The sequence below is a fragment of the Phocoena sinus genome, chromosome 15 (genome assembly GCF_008692025.1).
Source record: "Phocoena sinus isolate mPhoSin1 chromosome 15, mPhoSin1.pri, whole genome shotgun sequence".
Classification (NCBI taxonomy): domain Eukaryota; kingdom Metazoa; phylum Chordata; class Mammalia; order Artiodactyla; family Phocoenidae; genus Phocoena; species Phocoena sinus.
This window is the reverse complement of record NC_045777.1, coordinates 30,377,815-30,391,464: the sequence shown is the minus strand read 5'-3', so window position 1 is coordinate 30,391,464 and position 13,650 is coordinate 30,377,815. Positions and strand designations below refer to the sequence as shown.

At 51.3% G+C, this 13,650-nt stretch overlaps 1 protein-coding gene across 2 annotated transcripts; it reads right to left on the bottom strand.

Moving 5' to 3' along the window:
- Positions 1-569: 569 nt before the first annotated feature.
- On the bottom strand, positions 570-4,956 carry AP5S1 (adaptor related protein complex 5 subunit sigma 1). Of its 2 annotated transcripts, none has more exons than XM_032607199.1 (3): positions 4,566-4,626; positions 3,548-3,736; positions 570-2,249 (listed from the first exon to the last, which is right to left on the bottom strand). In XM_032607199.1, exons 2-3 carry the CDS (start codon positions 3,718-3,720, stop codon positions 1,823-1,825), a joined length of 600 nt encoding a protein of 199 aa, XP_032463090.1. In that variant the 5' UTR covers positions 3,721-3,736; positions 4,566-4,626; the 3' UTR covers positions 570-1,822. The 2 variants fall into 2 exon arrangements, with proteins under 2 accessions (XP_032463090.1, XP_032463089.1); XM_032607198.1 differs by lacking the exon at positions 4,566-4,626 and adding an exon at positions 4,811-4,956 and having other exon boundaries at positions 581-2,249.
- Positions 4,957-13,650: the final 8,694 nt, after the last annotated feature.

Sequence of the window (13,650 nt, the reverse complement as noted above, 5' to 3'; positions counted from 1 at the left end):
AAAGTCAGAGGGGCCTGTTCTTGTGAGAATACAGCCACTCGGCAAGGACCACCAGCCTGGAGTGAGGGGAGTAGCAGGCCAAGAAAGCAGACTTTACAGGGCAGGGGTGTCCCACTGGGGGCCTCTGGGACATTTCCAGTGGCACAGCTTGCCACAAATACAGACTGAGGTCCCTTTAGTGCTTCAAGGTCAGAGGGTGATTTGTGGCACCCTAGGATGGAGAAGGTGGCCTTGTCCTAGTAGTGATGGTGGTGACGGAAGGCATGGCATGGCTGATAGCCTTCACTGCAGAATTGGAAGGGCAAAACTCCAATCACAGATGCTGCCTCCAAAGTGAGTGTGGGTGGGTTCTTCCTGGGTGCCGAAGGGCAACTAATACTTGGCAAACATGAGACCAGGCCCACACCTGCACACTGACCACCTAGGAGGAGGCCTGTTCTGCCCATGCAAGAAAGCCATACCTCACAGGTCACAAGTAGATCGTGAAAATAGATATAACTGAGGTTTTACCCAACTGAATCATTTTAAACCATCACTAGGAGCTACTGAGTAAAGACTCCCGAACAGCAGTTGGGTGCCCCATCCATAACCTTTTGGGCCTGACCATGGCAGGCCCAAGGGCTTTTTGTGGGGGCAGAAAGAGCCAGGGAATTTGCCTTGGGACCAACTCACAATCAGACGGAAGGGGGTTCCAGACAAACACCCACAGTCCTTCACCCCTCAGGTGAGGTCATTCAGAGGTGACTGCTGTGTACTGGCCCCCAGGGGCACTTAGTGCACTTAGCTCCCTACCTACCCTTGATAACACACCTGTATGGTCTGCCACCCCTTCCAGTGCTTTCTGGGATCACCTCCAACATAAACTGCTTGTACCTAATCCTTGTCTCAGGCTCTGCTTCTCAGGGATCCACACCAACCCACCACATTTTGGTAGAGGAAGCAAGTGCTACCATCCGAAGGAGGTATTTAAGGAGACAGAAGTGATGAGGGGGACAAGAGGTGGAGAACCTCCCAAGAAGTCTCTTGGAGACATACTTGACCACGAAGGCTCAGACACCCAGCTCAGAGTGGCACAGGAAAAGACGTGAATTAATCAAACTCACAGAAACAGAGGATGAAATCACACACTCAGTGCTTTTAATTCAAACTGAGAAGGACAACATCAGACCTCTCTCACCCACCACCACCCTCTCTCCCTGCAGACAAAGTAAAGTAAGCCCATGATTATCTCATGGCTGCCAGTGGGCATGGGCTGGGGCCAAAAGGAGCTATGGAGCCTCTCTGCTGAACAACTCACACCTTTGTGAACTGTGGTGGGGCTGGACACTGAGCAGGCCCTCGCCAACAAAATCCTTGATGATGGCGCCTAAGTAGGTGCAAAGGCAGAAGCCAGTTCCCTGACCCTCGAAATCTCAGAGACTGCTTTTGCACCGCGATGACTATGGGTTTGGAAGAAAGTGGGCTGAGTTCCAAGCAGCCGTTCCTTACTGCCCCAGCACTAGTGGCTGGTGGACTGTTTGGGGCTGGCTGGCAGGGATGGGAGAAAGTGGGGTCAAGGACAAGCGGGGCTGGCCTGCTGCAGCAGTCTGAATAAGTCACGAGGTCACTCCAGGCATAGGAAGCTCTGTGATTCCTCCTCTCTACCCTCTCCCCAGCCCCCTTTTCTGCCAGCTTGTTCCATCCATTTGTCCTGGGTGTGGCAGCACACCAGAGCTGGGAGGAGGCTGGGAAGGAGGCAGATGCCAAATTTTACCTGGCTGTATATCCGTCCATCCCCATCCTCCCTCCTTGCCCTCTTAGGGAGTCCCATCCCATTGAGGGGTCAGCGGGGCCAGGCAGCACTGAATTCTTTCTCCAGACCCTGGACAAACTGGTCATTGAGGAAGAGCAGCTGACCATGGGGCAGGAAGCGGGTGAGGATGCCCTCGATGTAGTCAGCCCGCAGCAGGAGGCTGGCAGTGGGGACCAGCAGCCGGAGGTGCTCAAGGAGAAGGCGGGCCAGCAGTCGAAGCGTGCCCTCTGCCAGCAGCAGGTTCTCGTGGGCATTCAGCACCAGGGCGAAGCCTAATGAGAGCACGCCTAGCCACACCACTGTCCGAGGCTCCTGGAAAGGGTCCCCTGCCGTCAGGCGGAAGGCCCCACATGGGGACTCACGCAGGTGCACTAGGTCATCTGAGGACTGGGGCTGCAGGTCCACAGCAGGCCGGCCGCATGCCTGCAGCTGCAGCTGGCACATGGACTCCACCTGCCTGTAGAGAATAGGTGGGTCACTGACCTGTCACCCTCAGGACCCCCCCTGGAGCTGGGAGCTGCCATTATCCCCATAACTAGATGCAGAAACTGAGCCCCAGAAAGACTAAGTGAAGTGACCTGCCCAGGGCCACAGAGCAGGGAGCATAAGCCCAGATGGGAATCCAGGCTCCAGCCTCCAGGCCCTGAACCATTTCACTCCATGTGGCCAAGAGAAGGCAGGTTCTGAACACAGCTCCTTGGGCTGGGAAAAGGTACCAGGGGATGAAGATCCTGCCCCTACCTGCTTCACAGAGGCCTCCTCAACATCTCAACAAGAGATGAGAAGCGGAGTAAAAGCTATGTCCAACCCAGGCTGTCCAACCTCTCCACCCTCACCCCATCCTGCAGCCCTCTCCATAAAAAAAAGAAAAACCTTGCACTTGGACATCCAGCTTTTGAAATTACTCTCTTATCTCTCATGAATCACCTTCCAATCTGGGCCATGTACCGGCTGCTCTTAAAGACACGTTTGGTTTTCTGTGCCACATAAGGGGGAGGAAGCCCAGCAGAACAAAGAGATAAACAAGAGGCTGGCCCAGGGTTGCCCCAGAGTGTTAATCCCCCCACCCAAAACACAGAGGGGCCAGGAGGTTCTCGTACCTGCTGGTTCAGACTGGGTCTGGGAGGGGAAGGTCCAAGGTCAGCCATCCCATCTAGAACAGTGTTTCCCAACTGTACCCTGTGGATCCTGGGCTTTTGGGAGGCTCTTGGCGCAGATTCCCATAAACCACATTCTCTCTCTTCCTTAGAGATTCATAAAGCTTAAAGGAACACTAAGGGCCCTGAAAAGTCCTGCACTGCAAAGCATATTTAATTTGTACTGCTTACACTCAAATCCCAACTCTTTCACTTTCTAGATGCATAACCTTAGACAGGTTAAATTTCTTTAACTCTCTGTAGCTCAGTTTACTCATCTGTAAGGTGGGTATAATGCACCTACCTCAAAAGACTGTTTCAAAGATAAAATGAGTTCATATATACGAAATGCTCAGAACATAAAATGCTTAGTACATACAGGTCAATAAGTGCTAACTACAAAAAAAATTACCATAAATGCTAACTATAATAAATGATGATGATAATAGCATTATTGTGTCTTTAACCCTTTTTCATAGAATACTTGTGACAACTGTGGAAGACTCTTTGAAAGCACTACTCTAAAACTTTCTCTCTGCTTCTTAGTCCTCCTGTTTCTCTGTGCCCCCCAGAAAACCTATCATAATCAGTGTGTATTCAATGGGCTGGACTGTGTTACCTGGCCACGGCCAAAATCTGCTCCTTTCGAAGAAGCCTGTCCCTCTCAGCACCATGTGGCTGTGCGTCATTGGGTGAATTCTCAGTACCAAAGAAACAGGAGTAGAGCACTCGGCAAAGGCCCTCTTCAGCCTTCGTGGCCCGCAAGGTGTGGATGAGGAAGGCATGGACCATGGCTCTGGGATGGATGCTACAGGAAAGCCAGAGACCTCAGTGAGATGAGTGCAAAACCCCAGAGGGGAGGCAACCACAGAAAGGATCTGGCCTAGCTAGGCCTGGGAGTGTGTCTGGAGGCTGGTGTGGCTGGTCGCTGGTCCTCCTCAGTCACCCAAGACACACGCCCAGCCTCTGAATGTGGTCAGCACCAACTCTGTCCAAAAGAGTCTAGCAGCTAAGATATCTTAGACAACCCCAAAGCCAAATCTACAAACAACCGGCCAGGAATCTTGAAAAATGTCAGTCATCAGAGTCAAGGAACACTGGGGAGCTGCTCCAGACTGAAGGAGGCCAAAGAGAAAAGACAATCGAATGCATCCTGCGATACTAGATAGGAGCCCTGGCAGAGAAAAAGGTAGTTTCAACATAGGGCATTACTAGGACAACTGGAAGCATTTAAGTACGGATTACAGGTTAGATTATAGCCTTGATCGATGTTACCTGATTTTGAATGTAGGAGAATGTCCTTGTTTTTAGAAAATACACACTGAAGTACCTATAAATATAGAGGTAAAGGGGCATCATATCTGCAACTAACTTAATTGGAAAATAAAGTATACAGGAGTTCTTTATAAGAACAGTCTTGAAATTTTCCGTAAGCTTGAGATCACGCCAAAATAAAGATCAAGAAATAGTAATAATAATGGTGTTTGGCTCAGTGACCACCCCGGGGGTGAAAGGCAGCGGATAGACGGTAAGCAGATATCTGTAGCTAAGGGTAAATAGATCGTGAGTTTAAACTGGTTAAACAGGAAGGTTCGCGACAGCGCTTTGAAACCCGTAGCTCGGAGACCTCGACTGACCTCCCGCGACCCTCTACCCTCAATCAGAGCCGTCATCAGCCTTCGCCACCGCCTCCCCCCCCGCCCCCCACAGAGAAATGGTAGCTGCCAAGACATTTTACGTCACTACTTCGCGCAACCCTGTGGCGCTGTGCCTCTGGGGGACTGTAGTTGCTTGCCCCAGCTAGCCAAGCCTAAGGAGGGGGCACCCTGGACTGAGTGTGCCCTGCAACCCCGGGCCGCTGTCCTCGAGGCGAGACACTCACCTTTTCTTCCGTGCACACGGACTTCTACTAACAAGCCACTTCACTCGGCTAAAGGGGAGATATGGCGGTTGCGCAAGCCAGTACCGGGTGCGCGCGCGAGAGTGACGCGCTCAGGGGAGGCGGGGCCTCACATCCCGAGCTGTGCTCTGGATTCGAGGCGTGGGTGGCCTTCCGACACCTGGACCTCGGGCTTAGGCGACTTTCACCGTCGGACCAAAAACCCCTTGCTCCGGGTTCACGGCGCGGCCCACGCTGGTCACTCACTGGCTGGGTACGGGTTTCCACTCGAAGCCCTAGACCAGTCGAGCCCCAGGCCACTTCCCCTGGAAGCCACGAGGGGGCGCCCGACCCGGTGCGTGGCCTTTCCGGAAGAGGCAGGGTCTGAAGGTGCAGGGCCGAGGTCTCCAACTGGCCGATATGCGTGGGAATCACGGGGGCGCCTGTTAAAATTCAGGTTGCTGGGCTTTAGCTCCGGGAAAGAAGGCTTGTGGGGAAACGTGCGTATTTACGTAGTTGGCGGGGAGGACTTCTGGGTTGTGGGTTCTTGCGGTGGGTTAAGACTAGGGCTCGGTTTGGAATGGAAAGATTAAAACTCTGGTCACCAGCTATGCATCCTGGCAGGTCAGTCACTTTACTGGGCTCCAGTGAAGCCCCATATTAGTTTTTCCTTTCACACTCCCACCTCTAACAAGCTCTTTCCTTGTCCCCTCTTTGAGGGAGGGCATCAAAAGTGTAGGGAAAGGACTTGTACCTTAAGCCTGAAAGGGCCATTGCCAGGTGCTTCCCTGTTAAGAGTCTTGGCCCAGAGGTGTTTGGGGCCCTGCAAGGCTTGTGTGGGCCTCATTGCCTGCCCTGGGCACCCCGGCCCCCCACCTCCCCACATAATCCTTTTACTTCTTGGCATGTGAACTGCTGCAACCTCCCCAGATGTGTTCTGTGCCTCAAAACCCCACACTGGGTGTTTCCTCGGCCTGGCCTGACCTTTCCTCCCCTTTTTTAGCCCTTCAAAAGGTGCTCAGACCAAAACCTAGGGGAAGTCTTCCTGCTAGACTGCCCATTAGCATTCAGCTGTCCCCTTTATATCCGTTGTGAGGGTCTGCCTATGGTGCTGATGTCTCCTATGGGGTACACCCTGGCTGTGGTGCCTAGTTTCATTCCCCACGTCCACGCACAAGGCAGGCCTGGAGCCAACCCAAACACACTTCTTGGTGACTGAAGAAAGAAGGGCAGGGCAGCTCAGGCAGGGACCTTGGAGTGCAGTCTGGGCCTCTCTGGCCATAGGACGTGGGCAGGGGGGCAGTGAAGGGAGGCTAGAGGAGGTGGCCTTGGGGCTGGCCGGAGCGTGTGGGCATTCTGACCACAGGTGCAACACATATATGTATTTGTAGTGGAGGGGCAGGCCCAGAGACAGTTGGGCCACAGCCACAAGGCTGGGATGATGTTGGCTCAGTTCCTGGTCTTTATCACTCTCAGCCAGGACTCATGTCTGCCACCTGATTACAGCAAAGAGCTGGCAGAGGGCACTGGTTGCTGGGGGCCAAATGGCACCCGGAACACAGTATTCTGGCCTCTGTCCACTCCTCAGGCAGTGAGTCTACTCCAGGTCCCAGGCTGCTGGGGAGGCCAGCCTAGTGTGACATACACAGAGAAGACAGCAGTGAGAAGCTGGCCTGAGCTTCTGGAGGTCAGTGAGGGACCCAGATGGAGGTGGCGTCCAGATAAGTGAGGCAGACTCATATGCTGCCCCCAACTTTTGGCAGCCCTCAGCCAACTTGTGCCCCCAAGGTCAAAGTAATTTGCTGGGAACAGTGAGGCAGGAAGAAGCCTGGGTCCCCCGAGACGCTGCAGAGCCTTCTTGCTGAATGAGGAGCACATATTGCAATGTATTTATTTTGTTAAACCGCTGTGTGGGGTTTCTGTTACGTGCAGCCTAACTCAAATGAGTTAAGTGAGGCAGCATGTGAAGTGGGCAGAGTGGAGCCTGACATGTAGTCGGTACTCAATAAATCAGTAAATGTTGACAAGCATTAATGCAGAGGCAGGATAGGAGAAGGTGTCAGAGAGGCCTTGGTCAGTCCTGGAAAGCAGGTGGGGCCTTCTGGTATGGCAGCAGTTCAGAGGCAGGGCGATGGACAGGCTGAACTTCTGCTTCCTGGTATGTGCATGTTCATGTTTGCCAGCCTTTTATAGCAGTTACCCTAGAAATTGTGGCGGGGCCAGGCACACAGTACATGAAGATGTGGGTTTGTGGCTAGAGTGTGTGTGTGTGTGTGAGTGATAGAGACAGGAGAGAAGAAGAAAAATAAAGCACTACAATTCAGTATCCTGTAATAAACCATACTGGAAAAGAATATGAAAAAGAATATGTATATTATATATGACTGAATCACTTTGCTGTACACCAAAAACTAACACAACAACACTAACACAATCAACTGTACTTCAAAAAAAATAAATAAGAGGCTGGCTGGATTTGAGGCCTGGCCCACCTGCCTAGCTGAGATGAGGGGCCACACCTTCAAGTCATTTCCCCTCCCCCTCCTCTGGCTGTGGGCAAAGGTGCCCATCACTCCACTGCCCAGCTCTGCTCTTCTCAGTGGCCCTCTGAGTTGGGGGGGTTGCCTGAAGCCCCTCACATTGACCCCTTCCTCACACTCCCACCCTCCATTGCTCTTTACTCATTTCAGGGTGAGACCTGCCCCACAGTGGCAGGCAGCCTGGTGTTTGCCCCTTCCGATCCCTGTTGATGCCCACCATCAGGATGCATGTGGTGTCTGATACTGACTCAATTTGGACCGCAGTTTCCATTTCCCACTCACCCAAGCCATGCAGGGTCCTGAATCACTGATGGGCAGCCTGGCTTGGGAAGCTCTGCTGCTTCTCCCAGACAACAGGACTAACCCTCAGGTCCTGCTTAACACACCTCCAGGGATGGGGAGCTCACTCCCCCAAGATAGCCCCATTGTTTTTTTTTCTTTTTTTGGCTGCATTGGGTCTTTGTTGCTGCATGCAGGCTTTCTCTAGTTGTGGCAACCTGGGACTTCTCATTGCAGTGGCTTCTCTTGTTGCGGAGCATGGGCTCTAGACCCGCGGGCTTCAGTAGTTGTGGGTCGCAGCCTCTAGAGTGCAGGCTCAGTAGCTGCGGCGCATGGGCTTAGTTGCTCCTCTGCATGTGGGATCTTCCCAGACCAGGGATCGAACCATGTCCCCTGCCTTGGCAGGCAGGTTCTTAACCACTGCACCACCAGGGAAGTCCCCCCATTGTTTTCTGTTTTGTTTTGTTTTGTTTTTGTAATTTATTTATTTGGCTGCGTTGGGTCTTCATTGCTGCGTGCGGGCTTTTTCTAGTTGCGGTGAGCGGGGGCTACTCTTTGTTGCAGCGCGCAGGCTTCTCATTACGGTGGCTTCTCTTGTTGCAGTGCACAGGCTTCAGTAGTTGTGGCACATGGGCTCAGTAGTTGTGGCGCACGGGCTTAGTTGCTCCACGGCATGTGGGATCTTCCTGGGCTAGGGCTCGAACCCTTGTACCCTGCTTTGGCAGGTGGATTCTTAACCACTGTGCCACCAGGGAAGTTCCCCCCACGACTGGTTTTTGACAGCTGGAAATGCTTATTGATGATCTTTACAGACCCCCCGGAGACCTCAGGCCAGACCAGCTGGGCCACCACCTACTTCTGGATAAGGGGAGGGCAATTAGATGGATTCTGCCAGCCTCAGGCAATGGATTTTTTGAATGTCTGATAAGAATGTTTAGCCATTTCTCAAATTGTAGAGGAGGAAACTAAGAGGAAGTGGGGATCTGCTTTACTGAGAGTCCAGGTGGGCTGAGCTCGAGTGGCTATGGTTGCCCTAGAATTAAGGAGACCAAAGTAGGGCAAGCCTTATACTTCCATCCCCCTCCACCTCCCTGGGCCATCTCAGAGATGGCTTGCCCTGTGTGGGTCACCAGACGGCCTCCTCCTCCTCTGCCTGCACCAACCCCCATCCACAGTCTCCTAACTGCTACTTTGGTGCAGTAGGACACCAGTCTCCTACACAGAGCAGCTGGGCTTTTCCCTTGTAACCCATCACCCAGGGGCATGTCTATGGGCAGAAAGGGGCCAAACCCTCAGGTTAGCCCCTTTCTTTTTTTTTGGTGCGCGGGCCTCTCACTGTTGTGGCGTCTCCCGTTGCGGAGCACAGGCTCCGGACGCGCAGGCTCAGCGGCCATGGCTCACGGGCCCAGCCGCTCCGCGGAATGTGGGATCTTCCCAGACTGGGGCACGAACACGTGTCCCCTGCATCGGCAGGCGGACTCCCAACCACTGCGCCTCCAGGGAAGCCCGGCCCCTTTCTTTTAATTAAGTGTTTTTAGGCTTATCCTTTTTACCTGTCTGGTCTTGTAATCCCCACATTGGCTCTAAATTACAACAGCCACGGCAGACGCTTGTGTGGCACTTGATGTAGGCAGGCCCTATTCTTAGTTCTTTACATACAACTCATTTGATCCAATCCACAAGCCTTTGAAGGAGGGGCTTTACTATCCGCATTTTGCAGATGAGGCAGTGAGATCAAGTAACTTTCCTGATATTACACATGTACTGAGTGAGGTGTGCATGTCCATAAATTTCAGCCTGTTTCATCCCCTCCCTTGTGTGTCCCCTTCTCCCCCATCCCTTCAGGGTCACCACAGAGACTATTGGCCCACACCCTCAGCTCCCAGAGGCCATAATCCCAGCCCTGCTTACCCGCTATAGTGCAACCTTGGGAGCTCCCTTCCCACCCTGGTTGGATGATCTCCTTCCCTGGTATTCCCAATCCCAGCTCAGGAGGCCCCTGCCCTGAGCCCTCCCCTCAGGGAGCCCCAGGCCTCATGTCTTGGCTGGGCTCCAGAAGGACTAGGCAGTGTGTGATTCGTCCTTTCAAACGGCTGCTCTTCCTGCAGGGCTGAGAGCCAGGAGGCCCCACGAGGCAGCTCTGGCCCAGCCACGTGAGACCCTTTCCCCTCCGGCTGCCCCAGGCCCAGCTGACTCAGAGCCTGGCAGCTTCAGTCACCACCCCTCCCAGGGTGTATGTGTGCTGGTATGGACTGGGTGGGGAGGAAGCAATCCTAGCAGCACTGCTCGGCACCCACGTTCTCATGTGGGTTGGGTGGGAATGCTTCTTAGCTTCTGTCCCATAACCGACTGTCTACTTTGAACAATAGGCTGAATAACTTCATGTCATCCAACATTCTCTCAAGGCATGAATTTTAAGGCTGTAGAACAGCAACTTCTCCATCATTGCTCAACTTCCCTCTCCTGATTGTTTCCAGATTCCACATGACTATAGACCTCCTTGTCTAAACATCCTTCCTTTCTGTACCACCAACAGTTTTATTGCTTCTGGAAAGTAGGGTGCCTGTGTGTTCAATTCCAGGGATAAAGACTTTTTAAAAATCATGTTTTCTAGGTGGTTGTGAGCTATTGTCACTGGAAGACTCAAGCCAGTGATCTACAGTCAGTTAACTCCAAAGAGTCACTTTAACTTTTTTCAGAATCTGACTTGAGAGACAATTAAGACTAAGATCAGTATTTCAACATAGGAGAATCAGAAAACAGGCTGGAACTTCTGCTACTGCCACATCACAGCACGTAGGTTCAGCACTTGACAGTTAACAGAGCTTTTTGCTATAAATAACCATATTTTCTGGTTGAGAGAGAAATTAAAATTTACCAATCTTAATGAAAATATGGAGCAACAGAACTCTCAGACACTGCTGGTAGGAAGGTAAGTTGGTATAGCAACCTTGGAGAACTACGTGGAAAACACACATGCTACAAGCCAGCAATTCCACTCCTGGTATAGTTCCACCACAATTTGAAATAGTCCCAAATTATTAATTGAGGGCAAAATGAAAATGTTCTATATCTTAATCGTGGCGGCAGTTACCAATCTGTGCATTCGTCAAAACTCACAGAACTGTATACACAAGAGGGTGAATTTTACCTTAATTTTTAAAAGATTTAAAGGCCAGGGAATTCCCTGGTGGTCCAATGGTTAGGACTTGGCACTTTCACTGCCGGGAAAGTGGGTTCAATCCCTGATCGGGGAACTAAGATACTGGAAGACATATGGCATGGCAAAAATAAATAAATAAAGGCCAGAAGAAAAAAGTAGAATGAATAATTCAATTTAAGAATATATCCATATAGCTGATTTACTTTGTTATAAAGCAGAAACTAACACACCATTGTAAAGCAGTTATACTCCAATAAAGATGTTAAAAAAAGTCCAAAAAAATATTTCCCAACATTGACTATTGCCTTTTAAAAATTATTTGCAAATCTTCTAAGTAAAAAGGAATATCCCACAATTAAAAAAAAAAGAATATATATCCATATAATGGAATACTACACAGCAATGAACAAGAATAACTTGCTAAAAGAAATGTGATGAATCTCAAAATCATTATGCTGGGTGAAAAAAGCCAGACACAAAAGAGTATGATTTCATATCTATGAAGCTCAAGAACAGGCAAAACTAATCTACCATGATAGAGGTCAAACTAGTGGTGACCACAGAGTGTGGGTAACTAGGAGGGAGCAGGAGGGAGCCTCCTGGGATGCTAGAAATGTCGACATCTTGAGCCGTGTGGTACCTCCTCACATCTGTGCTTTATGCTTAAGATGTGTACCTTTGAGGAAATGTCAATCTTTCCCCAATTTAAAAAGAAAACTTTTAAATTGTCATTGCAAGTTATCTGGTGAGCAAATCCGATAATGCCCAGTGCCCAGTGATGCCTCCTGACTCTGCCAGGCCTGGCACAGGCTCCTTACTTGGGCCCTGCCCTGCACAGCTCTTTGTGAGTTGGCTGCACGTGGCTGCTCCCAGGCTCCTAGCCAGAGGTGGGAATTACTGCCCCACCTTGGCCCAAGTAAAACAACCTTTAAAACTGGCTGGCAGCCCAGTATTTTAAACCACTTCCTTGACTGATCCACTCCTCTTTATGAGCATCCAGGAATAAAGTTATAGCTTATTTTCCTGGTGTAACAGGGGGTTGCAGCACCTCTGCCCCATCCCCGGAAATTCCTAGGGGCAGGGAGGTCTTGGCCTGACCTGAATTGGAGAGGCGAACCCTGGCGCCCCCTCTACCGGACCCAGGCCTGCACCTCCCTCAAGGTAGATGTCAGCGCCAGGGCCTTCTCTCAGGGAAGAGTTTCATCCTCACTTGACCAGGGTTCCTTACCTTCCTCTTTCTTCTGTTTCCCCTGCAAAATGAGCTGAATACTGACCTGGTGTGCATAGAAGACACTAGGTAAAAGTGTCGGGGCAGATGTGGCTGCAGCTGTCAGCACCTGGCACAGTCTGGGCGGTGTTAGACGCTCAGCACCCATCACTTTCTCCTCCCCATGTGGCCTGATCCAGATGGACAGAGTGGTAAGAGGACTCTCAGAGCAGAAGCCAGGCAGCCTAGCCCCACCACCTTGGCTCTCTGGGCCAGAGGTAGGAGGTGAGTGGGAGAGTCCTGGGCAGCTGTAATACCTGCTCTGCTTGTATCTGTTGTGTAACCTGGGGTAAGTGAGTGCCCTCTGAGCATCCAGCTGCCTTCCTCCTCATAAAACCAGACCACTTGAGCCCTCAGGGTGGTACAGGCAAGTCTCAGCATAACCATGCCCAGGGCTCACTCTCTCCCCTCCCTCTACTTCTCCCTCTTTCTCAGGCGTCTGCACAGATATTTTCCTTTATCTGGGGCAAATCCTCACCCAAATAAAGCTGGCCTTGGTGACAGCTGCCTGCTCAGTGGAGGGGGCTTCTGGAGACTTCCAAAGTTCCTCTTCCTGAGTAGAAGTCCAACCCCCAAGATACCGGCCCTCCCACAGGTTGTGCCCTTGCAGGGGGCTCTAGACCAGGAGTGAAGACCAAGCCTTGGAGCATAAGAAACTTGTGGTGGGCAGGGGGACAAGCTAGAGACCAGGTAAGTGTCCTTTAGACCCAGCCTGGGAATCTCAAGTCCCTTCTTATTGCTCTGGCAAGAAATAGCCTGTTTTCCCATCTGCAAAATGGAGCAAATAATCATGGCAAGGTAGATGAACTTTGACAGAAAGCAGTAATGACACCTGACATGTTCTGTGTGCACTCTGTATCAGGCAGCGTCTTAGTTGTACATTTGCAAAGGATTCCCTACAATCACAGCTCATATTTGAGGGGGAGAGTTATTTGCTGTGGTATTCCGAGAGGATTTCCTGACACACCCAGGTTTGGTCTGGGACTGGTTCTCCCAGATTGGCCCTTTCCCACTCTCTTGATCTTGAACTTGGCACCTCCTAGGTGGTGGAACCTCTGCTGGGTGCTGGGGATACTGAAAGGAAAGTCATGTCCCTGATAGGGCAGGGAGCCTTCTGGGAGGAATTAACATTTGAAACCAAATCTTAAAAGAGGAAAAGCAGATTGGGGAGAGCATTCCTGAGGATAACACAGCAGATGCAAAGACAAGGAAATGTAACAGCAACTCTGTTGCTGGGATTTGATTCAGCAAGAGGTGAGGAATGAGGCTGGGGAGGGCCTAGGTCCTAAAGGGCTATGAGACTTTTAAGTTTATCTGAGGGCAATGGTGAGCCACTGACAGTTCTAGAGGAGAGAACTGATGGCATCACTCTTGCCTTTTTGGTGCAGAATTTAGGAAGGGTGAGCCCAGAAGTGCTTGAGCAGCCAGATGAGGGAAATGGGGAGGCTGAATCCAAAATCTTGGCAAGACTTGGGAAGAGGGTAAGAGGCCACCTTCCCAGGAGTCTTCCAGCCTCAACCTGCTGACTTGCCCCTGCCACATTCCACCATCAGTGTCTGCCGCAGTCTTGTCAAGGGCTCCACAGGACACATGC

Excerpts from the sequence above, each read along its gene's own strand:
- AP5S1 (XM_032607198.1), bottom strand. The coding sequence starts at position 3,720 with ATGGTCCATGCCTTCCTCATCCACACCTTGCGGGCCACGAAGGCTGAA. Across the intron at positions 2,250-3,547 it reads CAGATTTTGGCCGTGGCCAG|GCAGGTGGAGTCCATGTGCC; the intron begins GTAACACAGTCC and ends TATTCTCTACAG.